This window comes from Globicephala melas, chromosome 2, assembly GCF_963455315.2.
Source record: "Globicephala melas chromosome 2, mGloMel1.2, whole genome shotgun sequence".
NCBI classification, from domain to species: domain Eukaryota; kingdom Metazoa; phylum Chordata; class Mammalia; order Artiodactyla; family Delphinidae; genus Globicephala; species Globicephala melas.
Genome location: NC_083315.2, coordinates 174620064 through 174638225, shown reverse-complemented (window position 1 = coordinate 174638225; position 18162 = coordinate 174620064). Strand labels below are relative to the sequence as shown.

Genomic DNA, 18162 nt, shown 5'->3' with positions numbered 1-18162 from the left:
AGAGCGGCAGAGCCTCAGGAGGCGGTGGGCGGGACGGAAGTGACGTATAGGACTTCCGGCGTGCGTGGGCGGGGCTCCGGGTCTCTTTCCTGGGATCTCTGCAGCCAGCATGGAAGGTGCGTGAGAAGGGCAAGCTCCCCCAGGCAGGGAGGGTACCATTGTTATAGTTTGATCTTCGGGCTGAATGGCGGTCCGTCCCTTGCCCCAGCCCAGCCCGCTGGCCCCGATCAGGCTCTGCGGTCAGCCCGGGAGTCAGTTTTGCCGAGCCTCGATTTTTTCATGTGTAGAACGAGATGATGCAAAGGAGTGTTAGCAGATCCTGACACTCAAATTGTAATTGTCGTTATAAATTAGCACCAGCGGAGCACTTTCCCTGAACTCCCCTCAGAATTCCCGGCTACAGAGCTTTCTGCTTGTAATAAAAGCTATCATTCAGCGAGCACTCACTGTGCGCCAAGTCGTGTTCTAAGTACTTTCAGTGGATCAGCTCGTTTGAGGCGCACAGCGATCCCATGAAGTAACGTCAACAGGTGGGGAGTCGAGGCTCGGAGGGGATAAGTAACGTAGTCACTATGCTACTGCCCTGCCCTGTGATTGATAGCTGATCTCTTTCCCAGCTAGACTGTGAGTTTCTTGAAGTCAGAATATTGGTTTTGGTTCCTAAATATGTGCTGGGTATGGGTCAGACACGATGAATCACACGTGGTCCTCGCCCGCAAGGAGCCCCTACTGGCGGAGGGAAACTCTTAGAAGATTATAGTACAGGTGGTAAGAGCTTTTCTTCCGTTTAACACATTCTAGTCAGCACCTACTACGTGCTGAGATTATGAGAGGGACCAAGACAGTCTTAGTCCCTACTCTGGTGGAACTTAACAGTCTATCAAGGAATGTACTAGACATTAAACATGCAAATACACTACACTGGTGAGTGTCATGAATGAAGCTGAATGAAGTACAGCGTGTTCCAGATATATAGTGCAGTGAGTCCTTACCCAACCTGTGGATCTAGGAGGACTTCTTTGTGGAAGTGACTTTCTAAAAACCTACATCAGATCATGTCACTTCCCAACTCAAAGCTTACTGTTTGCTTTCCATTGACTTGGAATAAATCCAAACTTATTATCTTGGACTATAAGTTTCTAGCTGTCGGACTGTCTCCTCTCTCTCCATTTCATTCTAGCCACACTGGTCTTGTTCTTTTTTCACACTCACCAAGCTCATTCTCACCTTAGGACCTCTGCTGTTGACTTCTCATCATTCAGGTTTCAGCCTAAATGACAACGTCTCAGGGGTTCACGCTAACACAAGACCCTGTTTTATTTTGTGGCACTTATGATCTAAACTGACGATCATCTAATTGTCTGTTATCCACCTCATCTTTGGAAAGTAAGTTCAATGAAAATGGTCCTGGTCTATCTAATTTAGTCACTTCAGCCCCCACAGCTGGCATAATGTAGGCACTTGGCGAATATTGGTTAGTTGTATAAGTAAAGAGTGAATGAAAAATCAATATGATATTTAAAAGAGGAGCTCCTAGGTAACGTAAGGATGGGGGCTGGTTGTCAGGGGAACCAACCATGTGATTAGAGTTGGAACTTTCAGTCCCACCCCACCAAAGCCCCATCTCCAACAAGGCAAGAGAGGCTGGAGGTTAAATCAGTCACCAATGGTCAGTCATTTAATCAATCCTGCCCATGTAATGAAGCCTCCATAAAAAAACAAAAGCAAAGGGTTGTGAGAGCTTCCAGGTTGGTGAACAGGTGGAGACGCAGGGAGAGTGGCACTTGGAGAGAGCTTGTCAGCTCTGTACCCCTGCCCATGTACGTTACCCTATGCATCTCTTCCATCTGGCTCTTTCTAGTAATCTAGTAAGTAAAATGTTTTCCTGAGTTTTCTGTGAGCCACTCTAGCAAATTAATCAAACCCTAGGGAGGGGGGGTCTTTGGAACCTCCGACCTATAGCTGGTAGGTCAGGAGCACAGGTGACAACCTGGACTTGAGACAGGTGTCTAAAGTGGAGGCGGGGGAGGAGTCTTAACAGGACTGAGTCATTAACTTGTGGAATCTGATGCTGTCTCCAGATAGATAGCGTCAGAATTGAATTTACTGCTTGGTGGCAGTGGGAAAAACACGTTGGAGAGGCCCTTGTGGTAATACATCCTATGCTGGATACTTGCCATGTGCCAGGCCCTCACACCCTCACAGCTTTACACATATGTATATGTTTTATTTGGGGATTTTTTTGGCCGCGCTGTGTGGCGTGTGGGATCTTAGTTTCCCGACCAAGGATCGAACCCGCTCCCCCTGCAGTGGAAGCGTGGAGTCCTAACCACTGAACTGCCAAGGAACTCCTAGCTTCATATATATTATCTGATCTTCACATCAACTCTTTGTAGTAGATATATTTTATCCCCATTTTACAGATAGGCACTTTGAGGCTCTGAGAGGTTAACTAACTTAACCCAAGATTGTACAACTGGCAGTGACAGAGCTGGGATTCAAACCCAGTCATTCTGGTCTTCAGAGTCTAGACTCCAAACTATACTGCCATTGTGCGTCCTGGATTCCTTAAGGGGCCTCTCTCAGAATTTGGACCTTATCCTGTGGGCCATGAGACGCCTTTGAAGGATTCTGAGTAGAGAAGAAGAGAGGGCATAGGAGGGCTGGGAGGGCCAAACAGCCTGAGTGGTCTTGGTGTTGCTTCCCACAGGAGCTGGCATCTGGGTGAATCCTGGGGTATGGGCAGCGTTAGCCCGAGGAAGGAAAGAGCTTTCTAGCAGAGAGAACTGCACATGCAAAGGACTTTTCAAGAGCTGCCAGTAGTTGACTTTAGCTAGAGATCGAGGGGCTTCAAGGTCGGGGTTGAGGTGAGTGTTGAGGCAGAGAAGTAGCCGGGTCCTGAAGGACTTTGGACCTCCTCCTGCATTCCTAGCGTGGAGATCATCACCGCATCTCCGGGGTTCAGCTTGTCAGTGTGTTGGAGTGGTGAGCTCTAGTGACCCACAAAGCTCTGAGCAAACGTCAGGTATCAAAGTTCCAGAGACTGGAGAACGGGCGCGGTAAGGCAGGGGCATCGGAGCCTCGCGGCGGAAAGTCACAGTTCCACCTCCTTCCCAACCTTTGAAAGTGGTCAGAGTGTTCGGGGTAAAACTTTGTGGAGCCGTTAAGCTTCGAGAGGATTTGTATATCTGGTGAGACCTAAAAATGTAAAAACAATTCTGTTTTGTCTTGTTGCAGCGACTTTCACATTCATCCACACGTCTTCATTAACACTACGTGTTTTGTTCAGTGGATGTAGTGTTGCCGATAGTTTTACGGTTGCAAATTAGAACAGTTTGGGTTTTCCCCCCAACCGTGATCATGAATTTCATAATATTATGTTTCTTTTGCTCCCTATCAGCAAAGACTCTTGGAAGTGCAACGCCCAGAAAACCTGTCTTATCTGTCAGTGCAAGGAAAATTAAGGACAATGCAGCTGATTGGCATAATTTAATCCTGAAATGGGAAACCCTCAATGATGGAGGTTTTGCTACTGCAAATAATATTGCCAACCTGAAAATCAGTTTATTGTAAGTACCTACAAAGTGTGCTCTGTGTGCTTCACCCTTAATGATTGGGCAGAAATTTCATGGCAGTCTTTTAGAATGGGAAGGGTAGTCTCTAGGAACATGGATAAATTATATAAAGCGAAAAAGCAAGTGATAAAATAATGCATGCAACTATGAACTGTGTGTGTACATTTTAAATGCAAAATTATACTATAAATTGTCCATGGTTACATCTGTATATAAAATTATAAAAACGGATTAGAAGGATACAGACTCAATTCATGACACTGGTATCTTCTAGGAAGAAGTATCACTTCATAATGCTGCATTTTATTTCTGTGGTATTGTGATTTATAGTAAAAAAAAATATATGTTTCGTCTTTGTCCCTTCCTGACACACGGCTCTTAAAACCCTTATAATTTCCTTAGGGACATGAGCAGTGGGAGAATCTTTAGTTAGGCTGAGATTTTTTCTTTTGTTCTCCAGTTCCTGGACTAGCTCCAGAGTGGTAAAGGGGAAAGGAGTCTCTTGTTACCATAACAAACCCCTTTCTACCACACCTGAGTTCGTGTTAATGAGGGGGCTTCTGGAAAACCCTAAGGAGGGAGGCAGTAACCACGTGACTAGAGTTGGCACTATCAGCCCCACCCCCTTACCTCACCTCTAGGGAGGTGAGAAGGGCTAGAAGTTGAATTAATCACCGATGGCCAATCATTTAATCAATCATGCCTTCATAACGAAGCCTCCGTAAAAACCTAAAAGGACGGGGGTTTGGAGAGCTTCTGGGTTGGGGAACCAGAACGCTTCCATGTGCCTGAAGGGAAATGTACCCCAGACTCCTCAGGGACAGGAGCTCCTTTGCTCAACCTTCCAGACCTTGCCTTGAGTACCTCTTGTCTACAGGTATATGAATAAAGGACACGAATAAAGGATATTGGTCTCCTTTAATATCCTCTGTAATAAACCAGTAGTCCAGAAAGTAAACTGTTTTCCTGAGTCCTGTGAGCTGGTCTAGCAAATTAATTGAACCCAAGGAGGGGGTCGTGGGAACTTCCAATTGACAGCTGGTCCGTCCTAAGCACAGGTAACAACCTGAACTTGTGATTGGTGTCTGAAGTTAAGACGGGGGCAGTCTTGTGGGACAGAGCCCTTAACCTGTGGGATCTGATGCTGTCTCTGATAGATAGCATCAGGATTGCGTTACACTGTAAGACACCCAGCTGGTGTCTGGAGAACCTGAGAATTGCTTGGTGTGGAGAGGCGCCCCCCTCCCTTTGATGACCAGGTGTCGGAAGTAGAGAGGGGTATTCAGAGCAGAGGAGACACACAAGAGCATGTTTTCCCTTAGCAAGTTCTTCTAAAATGACAAAGGAGTACAGATGGCCAACAAACACATGAAAGGATGCTCAACATCATCAATCATTAGAGAAATGCAAATCAAAACTACAATGAGATCATCTCACACCGGTCAGAATGGCCATCATCAAAAAATCTATAAACAATAAATGCTGGAGAAGGTGTGGAGAAAAGGGAACCCTCTTGCACTGTTGGCAGGAATGTAAATTGATACAGCCACTATGGAGAACAGTATGGAGGTTCCTTAAAAAACTACAAATAGAACTACCATACGACCCAGCAATCCCACTACTGGGCATATACCCTGAGAAAACCATAATTCAAAAAGAGTCATGTACCACAATGTTCACTGCAGCTCTATTTACAATAGCCAGGACATGGAAGCAACCTAAGTGTCCATCAACAGATGAATGGATAAAGAAGATGTGGCACATATATACAACGGAATATTACTCAGCCATAAAAAGAAACGAAATTGAGTTAATTGTAGTGAGGTGGATGGACCTAGAGACTGTCATACAGAGTGAAGTAAGTCAGAAAGAGAAAGACAAATACCGTATGCTAACACATACATGGAATCTAAGGGAAAAAAAATGTCATGAAGAGCCTAGGGGTAGGACGGGAATAAAGACACAGACCTACTAGAGCATGGACTTGAGGATATGGGGAGGGGGAAGGGTAAGCTGTGATAAAGTAAGAGAGTGGCATGGACATATATACACGACCAAACGTAGGGTGGATAGCTAGTAGGAAGCAGCCGCATGGCACAGGGAGATCAGCTAGGTGGTTTGTGACCACCTAGAGGGGTGGGATAGGGAGGGTGGGAGGGAGGGAGACGCAAGAGGGAAGAGATATGGGAACATATGTATATGTATAACTGATTCACTTTGTTGTAAAGCAGAAACTAACACACCATTGTAAAGCAATTACTCCAATAAAGATGTTAAAAAAAAAAGAAAGGGGTTATGGAAAAAAACTGTTGACAGTTGCCAATTCTAATTGGAAGATTTGCTTTACTGTTCTTGCACTTTCCTATATATATGTTTTTGTTTTTTTAATCAGCTTTGCTTATTCAAGGCCTCAAAAAATTTAAGCAAGACTCAAGCTTGTTCCTACCCACGAGAATCTTTAGCAAAATGCGAAAGATTTATATGATCTGAAGAGAAGCATGAGTATGGATCTATATATGTGTAGTTTTAATTTCTCAAAGTTGTAATTATATATTTGTATATCTTTGTCTACTGGCCAGAGTCTAGAGTCTTAACTTTCTGGCCTGGGTCCCTGGCTCTTTCCAGTTCTTTCAAACATATCACACACGTCGGCCCTCTGCCGCCTTTTCCTGCTTAGCAAGTTCTATGAAACAGTTCTTACCTTACTGCATAAGATGCTCTCTGATATTTTCTATTCTAATGTTTAATTTTTTTCCTTAAATTTCTTTTTTTTTGGCCATGCTGCACGGCATGTGGGATCTTAGTTCCCCAACCAGGGATCCAACCCATGTCCCCTGCAGTGGAAGCGCAGAGTTTTAACCACTGAACCACCAGGGAAGTCCCTAATTTTGTTCCTTAATTGTTGATTGTGGCCCCGCTAGATTTATTTCAGGTGCTGTGGGTCACAGCCTTCCGTTTACAAAACGCATTCCTAGCTGGTGGACTCTGAGGAAATGATCCGTGTCTTACCCCCTTAGGATGCCACAGGACTGGATTGAATTGACTTGTTCTAGGGCAGAATTGAGTAGCGGATGGACATATTCGTTGTATATGTAAATAACATGTAAATGTGATGACGTGAAACGACGCCAATGGAAAAAGTCGATGATGACCTAAGTACATGGATATTGAGTTTTCGAGGGTTCATCACAACGAAATGAAGCGAGCCTGTGGAGTGTATTTTGTTCCCACTCTTTTCCATCTTGTCCAGGAGCAAAGACACGATAGGATTAGAGAGCAGCAGCCTGGCTTCTGATGAAAATGCAGAAAAGGAGCACCCAGAATACAGCAGGGAGCTCGAGATGCTGTGCGAGGGGCTGCAGACCACCCTGGATGCTTTGGTAAGGTGCAGGGATCCTCGGGTGTCGCGTGTGCACAAGCACTGTGCAGCATTCCACGTGGTTGGTCGTGCTTTCCTTCACCAAGCTTTCGTTTTTCCTTCCTCAACCTCCTCCATTTGTCTCTCTCGCTCTACGTGTCCCATAAATCTTGTTTCCCAAGAGGCTGTCCTAGACCTTGGTTCTTTTGGTTCTGCATGTTGCCAGGGCAATTTCACCCACTCCCAGGCTCCACAGGAAGTGTGTCAGGCTTTGGGGACCCGGCAGGCACTCTCACCTCTACTCATCGACAGTACAGAGGCGAGTGGGTGCGGCTGTGTTCCCATAAAACTCTATTTATGGATGCTGAACTTTGCATTTCAGATAATTTTCACGTGTCACAAAATATTCTGCTTTTGATTTTTTTTTTTCAACCACTTAAAAATGTAAAACCCATTCTTAGCTCAAGGGACACACAGAAATAGGCTTTGAGCTGCATTGGGCCTGTGAGCCTTGATCTCGCACATAAGAGATGCTCTTATATGTTTGTTTAAAGTCTGGATGTCAGTACCCACCATGCTGGCCACCACATGTGCACGAAACACCTCATCTCAACCAGACACAGGGATAAGGTTTTGCACATCTTTGAACTAACTAACTAAAGCTTCCCACAAACATAGAAAGTCTGTATAGTTTAACCTTTCTTGATGGAAATGTTTCTAATGTTTTACATGCTTCCTTGCCTTTTTAAACAGAATATGTCAAATATAATTGTATTTCTTCAAGATACCACTTATTCAAAGTTAGGGTTCCACGTATTATGAGGCAGACGATAGGTTTAAGAGTTTTTCAGGAAAGAAGCACTGCCCTTTTAAACATCACATCCATTGTAAGATGTAATGGTTTCTGAAACATTAAAATGAGAAAAATAAATAGTGCATTGAGAACATTTTGGTGATTTAGCCTTTTGTTTGCTTGAAATGCAATATTGTCTTCAAGATGTCTTGCCCTGTATGGGGCTATTTGTCTCCTCTAAATAAATGATTAGGTTTTTGTAGTTGTCCCGTCTGTTTTGTGATGCTGCCTGTGGGTTGTGCTGTGATAAGGAACACTTGCCCCCCCTGCCCAGGCTCTCCACCTGGTGCTCAGGCAGGAACAAGACAGGCCTGGGTCATCAGTCACTTTGTTTTAAGCCCCACTCACAGGAAGGCTGGAGGATAAGGTGTGTGAGCTTGGTGTTTTCTTTGTTTTATCTCCAGGTTCACAGCTGTGCCTCCAGTAGTTGAGTTCTAGACCTAGACTTCTGGACCAGTAGAGAATTAACACAGGCAGAGTAATCAATCGAAATTTCCAGAATGACCCAATTGAAAACTGACCACATGTATGTTTTTTCCCCAAATTAACCCATTTGATTATGGCAAGTGGTTTTGTTTTGACCAAGCATGGGCACACATATTGTTTGAAAGAGAAGAAACTGAATGGCTAAGTTCCTATATTGAAATATTTTATTTATTTATTTCCTGGTCACACTTAGCTTTTTTTAAAATTAATTAATTTATTTATTTTTGGCTGCTTTGGGTCTTTGTTGCTGCGCACAGGCTTTCTCTAGTTGCGGCGAGTGGGGGCTACTCTTCATTGCGGTGCGTGGGCCTCTCATTGCAGTGGCTTCTCTTGTTGCAGAGCACGGGCTCTAGGCGCGTGGGCTTCAGTAGTTGTGGCTCGTGGGCTCTAGAGCGCAGGCTCAATAGTTGTGGCACATGGGCTTAGTTGCTCCGTGGCATGTGGGATCTTTCTGGACCAGGGCTCGAACCCGTGTCCCCTGCATTGGCAGGCAGATTCTTAACAACTGCGCCACCAGGGAAGTCCCACACTTAGCTTTTAATTGTCAGTTTTTGTTGTTGTTGTTTCACTGAAGTATAGTTGATTTCCAATGTTGTGTTTCTGGTGCACAGCAAAGTGATTCAGTTAGACATATAAATACATATTCTTTCTCATATCCTTTTCCATTATGGTTTGTTACGGGATATTGAATATAGTTCCCTGTGTATACTGAAATACTTTAAATAGCCAACAAAGTTAAACACACGATGCTGGGCTCGGTCATTTGTTGTTAGATGTGGCAACACTCCCACCAGAACCTCTTCATCCTTGACCTTCCATCTTCCTTTCTGGCATAAAACACTTCACAGAGGGCTTCCCCGGTGGCACAGTGGTTGAGAGTGTGCCTGCCGTTGCAGGGGACACGGGTTCGTGCCCCAGTCCGGGAAGATCCCACATGACGCGGAGCGGCTGGGCCCGTGAGCCATGGCCGCTGAGCCTGCGCGTCTGGAGCCTGTGCGTCCGGAGCCTGTGCTCTGCAACGGGAGAGGCCACAACAGTGAAAGGCCCGCATACCGCAAAAAAAAAAAAAAACATTTCACAGAATCCCCAAACTGGGTTAAAATGAGAAACACTTTTGACATATACTAATGTGACTTTTATAAAATGTGAAAACCCTGGGAAGGATTTTGTTTCTAAATGCCATTTGGCTTTCTTTAGTTCACAAGTCCTCATTTATAACTCTGTACCTATGCACACCTCGTTAGGGAAGAGCGCCTGCGCGGGACGAGGGGGAAGAGGTATTTTGCCTTCCATTTCAGGCATGTCAGGAATGACTGACTGGTTTTACTTGGCCATCCTTGGCTCTCCCCATTCTTAAGTGGCTGTCTGGTACCACGGGACCCCTTCCTCAGTCCCGCTGACCCGCACGGAGGAGGGACGGCCTGGGAGGATGTTAGGAGGTAGAGTCAAGGTCCAGAACATCCAGCCAGTGGCTTGATGGACTGAGCAGTAACAGGTGACACGTCCTGGCCCTGGTCCCTCTACCCACAGCACGGGTCCAGGGTGAGGGGGTGTGGCCTGGCAGGGCAGCTGAAAGTGGCTGCAAGGTTTTAGGTGACTGCGTGCCCATAGTGACCTGCGTTCCCAAGGTCTTCAGACAAAGCCTGGGCTGACCACGGGTGCTAGTTGTCAGGCCCCAAAGTTCTGCTCCAGTGAATTTATTCTATTTTAAAGTGGTTTGAGGGACTTCCCTGGCAGTCCAGTGGTTAAGACTCTGCACTTTCACTGCCGGGGGTCTGGGTTCGATCCCTGGTCAGGGAACTAAGATCCCGCAAGCCGTACAGCGCGGCCAAAATATAAAGTAAAATAAAGTGATTTGAGAATTAGTTCACATTCTTAGGTTCAAAACCAATGTTGATCCTTAAGGATACTGATATTATTTTTCCTATTTTCCTCCATCCTTTAGAGAGAATGGTTTCCCGAACTTGACTTTGTCTTGAATCTGAAATTGGTAGAGGGTGGAGGCACCCTTGTCCCTAAGTTGGACGAACATCTCGAGGCGTGGGCTGTTGGCTTTGGGAGGGGACGTGGAGCTGAGAGCGTCTCCAGCTGCTGTCACTTTAGGGCTGCACGTGCGTGAGACTTTGGTATCGTCATTGATGAATGAGCCCCAGAATGCGGCTGGCACCTCTGGCCCGGTGGTGTCAAGCCTCCAGGATCTTCTTGGCTCTCCTGACCTTTATCAGCTTTTCTTAGCATTAGGTGGAGCTGCTGCAGGACAGAGGAGAGAGCTCAGGATTGGGTGTCAAGAGACTTGGGGTCGGAAAGCGTGTTATCAAGTCCTGGCCTCGTGCTTCCCTAGCTCAGCAACCTAGAGAATTTTCCCACCTGTGGTACGGAAATGATGAGTCCTGCCTCTTGGGGTTGGGTCAAGTGACATATCGAACCTGGAAAGATTTGGGAAAAGGAGTCTAGTCCTTTAAAAATTAATGTTCGCTAAATTTAGTGCACGCCTCTTCAGATGTAATTGGAGGGTGGTTGAAGGACTAAGTGCAAGGAATTAAGATTTTGACGATTTATATATCTTTGCTTATACCCCCTGGGTACATAAAGCTAACTCCATACTTAGGACCTAGACTTGTGGTCTTAGTAGACCCATGCTACTGATATCTGGAATCTCTGTTACTTCACCCATTTGTTTTACTTAACAAACCCTTACGTAGCTCTGACCAGGTGCTCCACAAGTACTAACTTAGTCCCCCGACACCCCGTGGAAGCAGCCACTTTGTGCCGCAGCACAGAGCCTGGCGTACGCTGAGGCACCGTCCACGTCACGTCCTCACCACTTCCTTCCTGTGTGAAGTGTGTAGGGCTGCCTTTCGTTATTACCATTTTATAAACAAGGAAACAAGGCTCAAAGAGGTTTCAGTAAACTGGAAACAGAGCAGGACCCTGTGGGGCTCCTGGGCACGGAAGCCTTTCCGTCCCCCGTTTCTTGTTTGTAGACAAGACTCCAGCCTCCATGACCTTCCCTGAGTTCCAAAGGGCAGGTGCAGACAGTTGCTGAGCAAAGCAAGAGCAGCCAAGAAACCACCTGAGGCGAGATTAAAGGGACCCGAGAAGCTCATCAAGATTAGGAGAGGGGCTTCCCTGGTGGCGCAGTGGTTGAGAGTCCGCCTGCCAATGCAGGGGACGTGGGTTCATGCCCCGGTCCGGGAGGATCCCACATGCCGCGGAGCGGCTGGGCCCGTGAGCCATGGCCACTGAGCCTGCGCGTCCGGAGCCTGTGCTCCGCAACAGGAGAGGCCACAACAGTGAGAGGCCCGCGTACCGGAGGGAAAAAAAAAAAAAGATTAGGAGAGGACCATTGGTGAGACCAGATTAAAGGAGTGCAGGCCCCCCACACACTCGAATCTTATCAGCAACCCCACCCTTGAACTGTTGCTATAAAACCCCTCATCAGATCCTCCCGGGTTGGGGACACATAGTTTTTCAGGGCAGGAGCCCGCTGTGTCCCCCTTTGCCTGGCAAAGCAATAAAGCTATTCTTTTCTGCTTCACCCAAAACTCCGTCTCCAAGATTTGACTCGACACTGGTGCACAGAGGCCGAGCTTTTGGCATTAAACTCAAAGGCAGTTCATAAGAGTCAGAAATGAGGGACTTCCCTGGTTGGTGCAGTGGTTAAGAATCCGCCTGCCAAGGCAGGGGACACGGGTTTGATCCCTGGTGTCCAGGAAGATCCCACATGCCACGGAGCAACTAAGCCCGTGAGCCACAACTACTGAGCCTGCGCTGTAGAGCCCGCGAGCCACAACTACAGAGCCGGTGCACCTAGAGCCCGTGCTCCACAACAAGAGAAGCAACTGCAATGAGCAGTCCGCGCACGGCAATGAAGAGTAGCCCCCACGCGCAGCCACGAAGACCCAGTGCAGCCAAAGATTAATTAATTAATTAATTTTTTAAAAAAGAGTCAGAAATGAGCTCATTTAATGCCCCTTCTCCTCTCATTCCATAAAAGCGAGAGCCTGCCTTGCCACCCCTCCAGGTCTTTGGTGCTAAAAAATTAGTGATGTTCGGAAAACTTAATGAAGCGGGACCCAGCAAGCTTCCTCTTCTCCAGCACTGGAGATGTGGGCTTTATTACTGAAGTCATCCAAATTAGTGAAATCGTAGCAACTGTCAGTCTCCTTCTCCCTGGAAATTTGCTGCACATGGAGTTAATGTTGTTGATCACTGGACTTACGATCTCAGCAGACTTACACTTCTTAGCTTTGAAATCTTAGAGTTATTGAATCTAAGAGAGGATTTCAAATAATAATCTCATATTCTAAATTAATGTCTTTTCAGACCAAAATACAGATGAAAATGGAAAAGCTGTCTTCCACTACCAAGGGGATTTGTGAACTAGAAGATTACCATTATGGGGAGGAGAGAAAACGGCCCCCCCTGTTCCACACGTGGCCCACAGCCTATTTTTGTAAGTAGTTCTTCCTGCGTTGATTTTCAAGGGTAGGTTAGGAGAGCATTTGGTGTCATTTAGATCTGGCCCTCTAAGAAGCTGACAGGCTTTGAAATTCAATTGAAGAGGATCCATTGGGAAGGAAGGAGATGAGGACATCCTAGAGGAGTGTTTCTTCTTGCCTTTAATTACCCACTAATCAGCAAAGAATATTAAATGTAATTAGAGACCCATGAAGCAAGTTGCCATTATTAGCCCTTTAAGGCCAACGGGTAGAATGCACTCTGCCTCCTCTGTAGAGGCAGAAATCGCGTTTTTGTTTTTCAAGAAGGATGGGTTTTGCTTTGTTTTATTTAAAAAGTACATGGCGGGGGGGTGGGGGTCACTTCAGCCCACCCCATGGAAGAGGACCGCTGGGAAAACAAACTCCATTACATAACTAAGCTGTGAGGTAAGGGCTGTGTTTTTGCTTTATTAGTTTAAAAGAAGGACTAAGCTATTTGATGTTGCTTTGAGGCTTAAATAAGGGAGAAAATCACCTCACGTAACGTGTTTATTGAACATTGTCAGTTTGAGGTCAATCTGCTATGTATAATGATTGCCAGTTCCTAAGAGTCGAGTGGAAAGGTAACAGGTACTTTTTAATTTCATGACACTTATTTACCATGTTATCTGATTCTAATCTGCACTGGCTGGAGCCCTTCTTCCTCTTGTGCTGTCGCTGACTCTAGCTTTTAAGGAGGAGCTTTGCAAAGTCCCTGGCTGTCCAGTGGTTAAGACTCAGTGCTTTCACTTCAGAGGGTGCGGGTTCCATCCCTGGTCTGGGAATTAAGGTCCCGCAAGCTGTGCGGTGTGGCCAAAAAAAAAAAGTGGCGGGTCGTCCCTAGTCAAGGGTACCCCCTTGAATGCCACTGTTCAAGGACGGCTCGCGTTCCTTTCAGACGAGGTCTCCCGCAAGCTCTCTGACATGTACGGCCGGGAGCTCCGCCTGAAGCGCACCGTCGTGGAGCAGCTGGCGCACACGGCCGACCGTGACCTGGCCCTGAGCTACCTGTCCATGTGGCTGCACCAGCCCTACGTGGAGGGCGACAGCAGGCTGCTTCTGGAAAGCATGCTGCTTGAAACCGGGCACCGAGCGCTGTGACCTCCCAGTGCGGCTCCGCGCTCCTCCGGGCTCTGGACCTCAGCTTCTGCAGCTCCCACGGCGGACGGTCTTTCGGGTGGGCCCTGTGCCGCACCCTGATCACGCCCCTGCCGCACCCCGGGATCACGGCCCCTGCCTTACGCCGGGGTCACGGCCCCTGCCGCACCCCGGGATCACGGCCCCTGCCTTACGCCGGGGTCACGGCCCCTGCCGCACCCCGGGATCACGGCCCCTGCCACACCCCGGGATCATGGCCCCTGCCTCACCCCAATCACGGCCCCTGCCGCACCCCGGGATCACGCCCCTGCCGCACCCCGGGATCACGGCCCCTGCCACACCCCGGGATCATGGCCCCTGCCTCACCCCAATCACGGCCCCTGCCGCACCCCGGGATCACGGCCCCTGCCTTACGCCAGGGTCACGGCCCCTGCCGCACCCCGGGATCACGCCCCTGCCGCACCCCGGGATCATGGCCCCTGCCTCACCCCAATCACGGCCCCTGCCGCACCCCGGGGTCACGGCCCCTGTCGCAACCTGGGATCTCACCTGTGCTCTGGCTCAGCCACCCACTGACCTTAGGATCTTCCAGACCTGATCATTTCACCAGCTCTCTGCGGTTATCGCTGCTGCCTGCCGTCCACCACTCAGCGTCATCTGCACCTACTGTGAATTTGTCACTATGAAGACTTCTGCCCGAAATAAATGAATTCCTCAACAGAATGACTAAGTGATCTTGTTTTTGTAAATTAGGTGTATTTTACATAGATTACATTTACTTAGAAAATCCCTGGTTTAATATTTTTGCGTATTGTTTAAACTGTGGGACCGTATTAGTTTTGTAATCACAACTAACCTTTAAAGTACCGTAGAGTCACTGAGCAAAGACCAGCATCATGGAAATGAAAACTGGCTACCAAAACATTACCCCTATTTTTGTACTGAGGCTGCGACAGGCCAAGTGAAGTGTCTTCCATGTCATTCTCTGGGCATAAATCCTATAGTTTGGCAATATTTGCAACCAGATATCCAGGGTCAGTCCTGCCATTGCTCCCCAGAAACAGAAATCTAAGAAACTTCATGCTGTGTGATACAGGTTGTAGCCTCATGGAACTGAACTTCTAGCATCCCAGGCAAAGAAAGAAAATATTCCCAAAATAAAAGACTTTATATATCATGGGAATGTATTTTGAGCGAAAGGATATCTCACTGTGTAAGTTGGCATAGCCAAAGCATTTAAAGGCAACATGTCTCAGAATTTCTCTTTCCTTTGCAGTATTTATTAAAATCTAACCATCAGAAAAGCAGCCTGTCAGATGTCCTGCTGTCTGGAAACCGCCTGGTCAGCATTCGGCAAAAGTGGCACCCTGCCCCCTGCGTCCTGCGGCTTAGACAGCAGGCTGCACTCCTGAGCCAGACAGGCGGGACGGGGCCCTCCGAGGCACGAGGTCAGTTTTATGTTTGGGGTGGGGTGTGGTTACTTAAAGAACAAATGCTCTTCAGAGGAGACCCTGAAGAATTTCTAGCCCTTTCTAGGACGTTTCCTGTGTTCGTGATGCCTCGTCCTCGGACACCCAGGTTGCCCAGAAGAACTAATGGAAACGATCAGTGCTGCTGATGCCAAAACCCCACCTCTGTGCACTAGCACTGAACTGAATCTCAGAGACAGAGTTTGGGGTGAAGAAGAAAAGAATAGCTTTATTGCTTTGCCAGGCAAAGGGGGCAGCAGCGGGCTAATGCCCTCAAAACTGTGTGTCCCAACCTGGGGTGGGCTGCTGGTAAGGATGAGAGTGTGTGCAGGCCCCCGTTCCTTCAGTCCAAGTATCTGGCATCCTCGAGCTGCGGCCTCTCTGGAATAGAGTGCTTAGTCAGGTAGTTAACGTCTTCTGTTTGTTGGGGGTTTTAGCTCTGCAGAAGAGCTCCAAGGTATTGTTCTGTGTATCCCTTGAGGAGGAACCAGGACCCTGCCCTAAGGCTGCACTATTGTTTCTTGACTACTCCTCTTGTCTCTGCATCCCCTCCGTTCCCTGATTAGCGGCTGTTTGAACCTGCCCTTTGGAACTCGGGGAAGGCCATGGAAGCTGAATGAAACCAATCTCCTACAAACAAGAAATGGGTGACATGGAAGGACTTGTGCCCAGGAGTCCCACAGGGTCCTGCTCCGTTTCACTGCAAAGGACAAACAAGTGAATGAGCCAGGTGTCCAGTGGCATTAGCCCAGGGGTCCCTCACACAGCGGAAGAGGCATCAGATGGATGGAAGAGCTCTCGGCTGTTGAGTTTGCTGAGTTCCAAAGTCATTACACAACTATAGGACAATTTCTATCTGAAAGGAACAATGAAGCCATTGGAGAACCCATATTAGACTTCTAGGCATAGTGGATTGATCACCAGATATCTCCTCTGCCTCTGGAAATCTTGCGAAATAGACAGTAAAGAAATATTAACAGGTAGAATCCACAAAAACAGAACTGGGATGGGGAAGCAGTTCAAGATGAATTCACGATAAGTACATTTAATGAAAACTAAAAAAAAATTCCCTCCCTCTCTCTTTCCAGGAAACACAAAAGCTTAGACAAACCATGAAAGGAATCACAAGGTACCGAACACAGCACAGCTGTGAACAACAGTGATAATGTGACCTCTGTTGATCAACCACTCACGCCATTCACCAAATATTCCCAGACTCCTGCCTTCCCGGCCCATGGAAAGCCTGCACTTCAGTGCCCTTGGGCTTGGGTGAGACCATGTGGCCACCGAAGTGCCTCTCGTGGTGGGTCTAACCTCTCCCGAAGCTCTCTCCCTCTGGTGGCGTCACCAGCAGTGCTTGAGATGTGGCTGCCCCTGCTGGGTCCCCTGCGACCTCTGAGTGACATGACTTGTGAGCAGGAGACGCACACCCCTTTGTTGTTTTATCAGAGCTGCTACTACCACCTCTCCAGACTGACCCGAAGCAATTTTAACCACTCTAGGGGGAGGCGTTTGGCGGGTCCTCCTTTGGTGTTGATTCTCTGCTTCATTTAAGTGTTACCTGGCTATGGCTACCAGTTTAGGAGGAGGTTTCAGAGCCTTTTTTGCAGCAAGGTGTGGCCAAGGACCAACGAGATGTGAGCAGAGGCCTTGTGTGCATCTCCCAGATCGCCACCCTCACAGGCTCCTCTCTCCGGGGGATGGAGCAGACACACGGGGCAGCAAGCCTTCTGAGACCTCTGGGAAGAGGGCCACCCTAGGTGCGGAAGCGACCTGGGTCTGGACCACCTCTGGAGCAGAGCCACTCAACTTCCTGAATGCCCACCGGCTCACATTTTTACTTGAGAGGTGCTGTGCTCTGAATGTGTCCCCCCAGGTTCGCGTGTTGAAGTCCTAACCCCCACGCTCCAGGCCCCCAGGACTGGACCCCCAGTGGTTTCGCACGGCTCTGGGTTCCCGAGAAGTGCCCGGATCCACAGGATGTGCTGAAACCAAGCGGGGCCCTGTGGGCCTCCCGGGCATGGAGGCCTTCTTGTCCCCCGTTTCTTGTAGGCAAGACTGCAGCCTCCGTGACCTCCCCTGAGTGCCAAAGGGCAGGTTTGAACAGCTGCTAATCAAGGGAGGAGCGGCCAAGGCTAGGAGGCGAGATCACAGGGACCCGAGAAGCTCAGCAAGGCCTCGAGAAGCTCATCAAGGCTAGGAGGCCCGCGCCTGAGACCCCGCGGCCCCTCATCTTGTCAGCAACCCCGCCCTTGGGAGGTATTGTTATAAAACTCCTTATCAGATCCTCCCGGGCTGGGACACATAGTTTTTCCAAGGCAGGAACCCACTGTGTCCCCCTTTGTCTGGCAGAGTAATAAAGCTGTCCTTTTCTACTTCACCCAAAACTCTGTCTCTGAGATTCGACTGGTCACCAGTGTACAGAGAAGCTGAGCTCTCGGCATCAGTGCCATGGCCTGACCCTCGAGCCCGACTCTCCTGAGCAGCTGTGGTTTACTCATTCCATCCTGCAGGGACGCCCACCCTTCTGTTCCTGTTGGACCCGCTTTGATATCAAGTTAGAGGACAGGAAGACGCCCCCAGTCACTTGAGAGGGCTGTAGGCAATGTGGCCCCCCAAGAATAAGGCCTGCCCCTCCACAGCGGGCCTGACGGGAGCACAGCACCAGGGGGTGCAGCCCACAACCCGCAGCTCCGCCTGCCCGGGGCCTCTGCGGACAGTCTCTGCCAGCGGGGGCAGAGGACAGCTGTGCCCTCTTGATGCTGTCAGCTGTGTGTGGGCAAAGGGCCCTCCCTTTCTCTCCCTGTAATAGAGCCAAGGAAAACATTCCAAAAAGAGAGAG

The 18162-nt window shown here is 48.4% G+C and overlaps 1 protein-coding gene and 1 non-coding gene across 6 annotated transcripts; one reads left to right on the top strand and one right to left on the bottom strand.

The window, feature by feature from the left end:
* The first annotated feature begins 53 nt into the window (after positions 1-53).
* On the top strand, positions 54-17860 carry CINP (cyclin dependent kinase 2 interacting protein). 5 transcript variants are annotated; one of them, XR_009563208.2, is made up of 7 exons: positions 54-116; positions 3401-3569; positions 6826-6955; positions 12599-12728; positions 13652-16300; positions 16409-17579; positions 17673-17860. XR_009563208.2 is itself a non-coding variant. In XM_030883326.2 (5 exons), exons 1-5 carry the CDS (start codon positions 110-112, stop codon positions 13852-13854), a joined length of 639 nt encoding a protein of 212 aa, XP_030739186.1. In that variant the 5' UTR covers positions 54-109; the 3' UTR covers positions 13855-17694. The 5 variants fall into 5 exon arrangements, 1 of the variants encoding a protein (XP_030739186.1); XR_009563209.1 differs by having other exon boundaries at positions 13652-14581; positions 15128-16300; positions 16409-17694; XR_009563207.1 differs by having other exon boundaries at positions 13652-15299; positions 15887-16300; positions 16409-17694.
* Positions 5966-6081, bottom strand: LOC115867451 (U5 spliceosomal RNA). The gene has a single exon (XR_004045152.1). It is a non-coding gene; the product is annotated as a U5 spliceosomal RNA (small nuclear RNA).
* Positions 17861-18162: the final 302 nt, after the last annotated feature.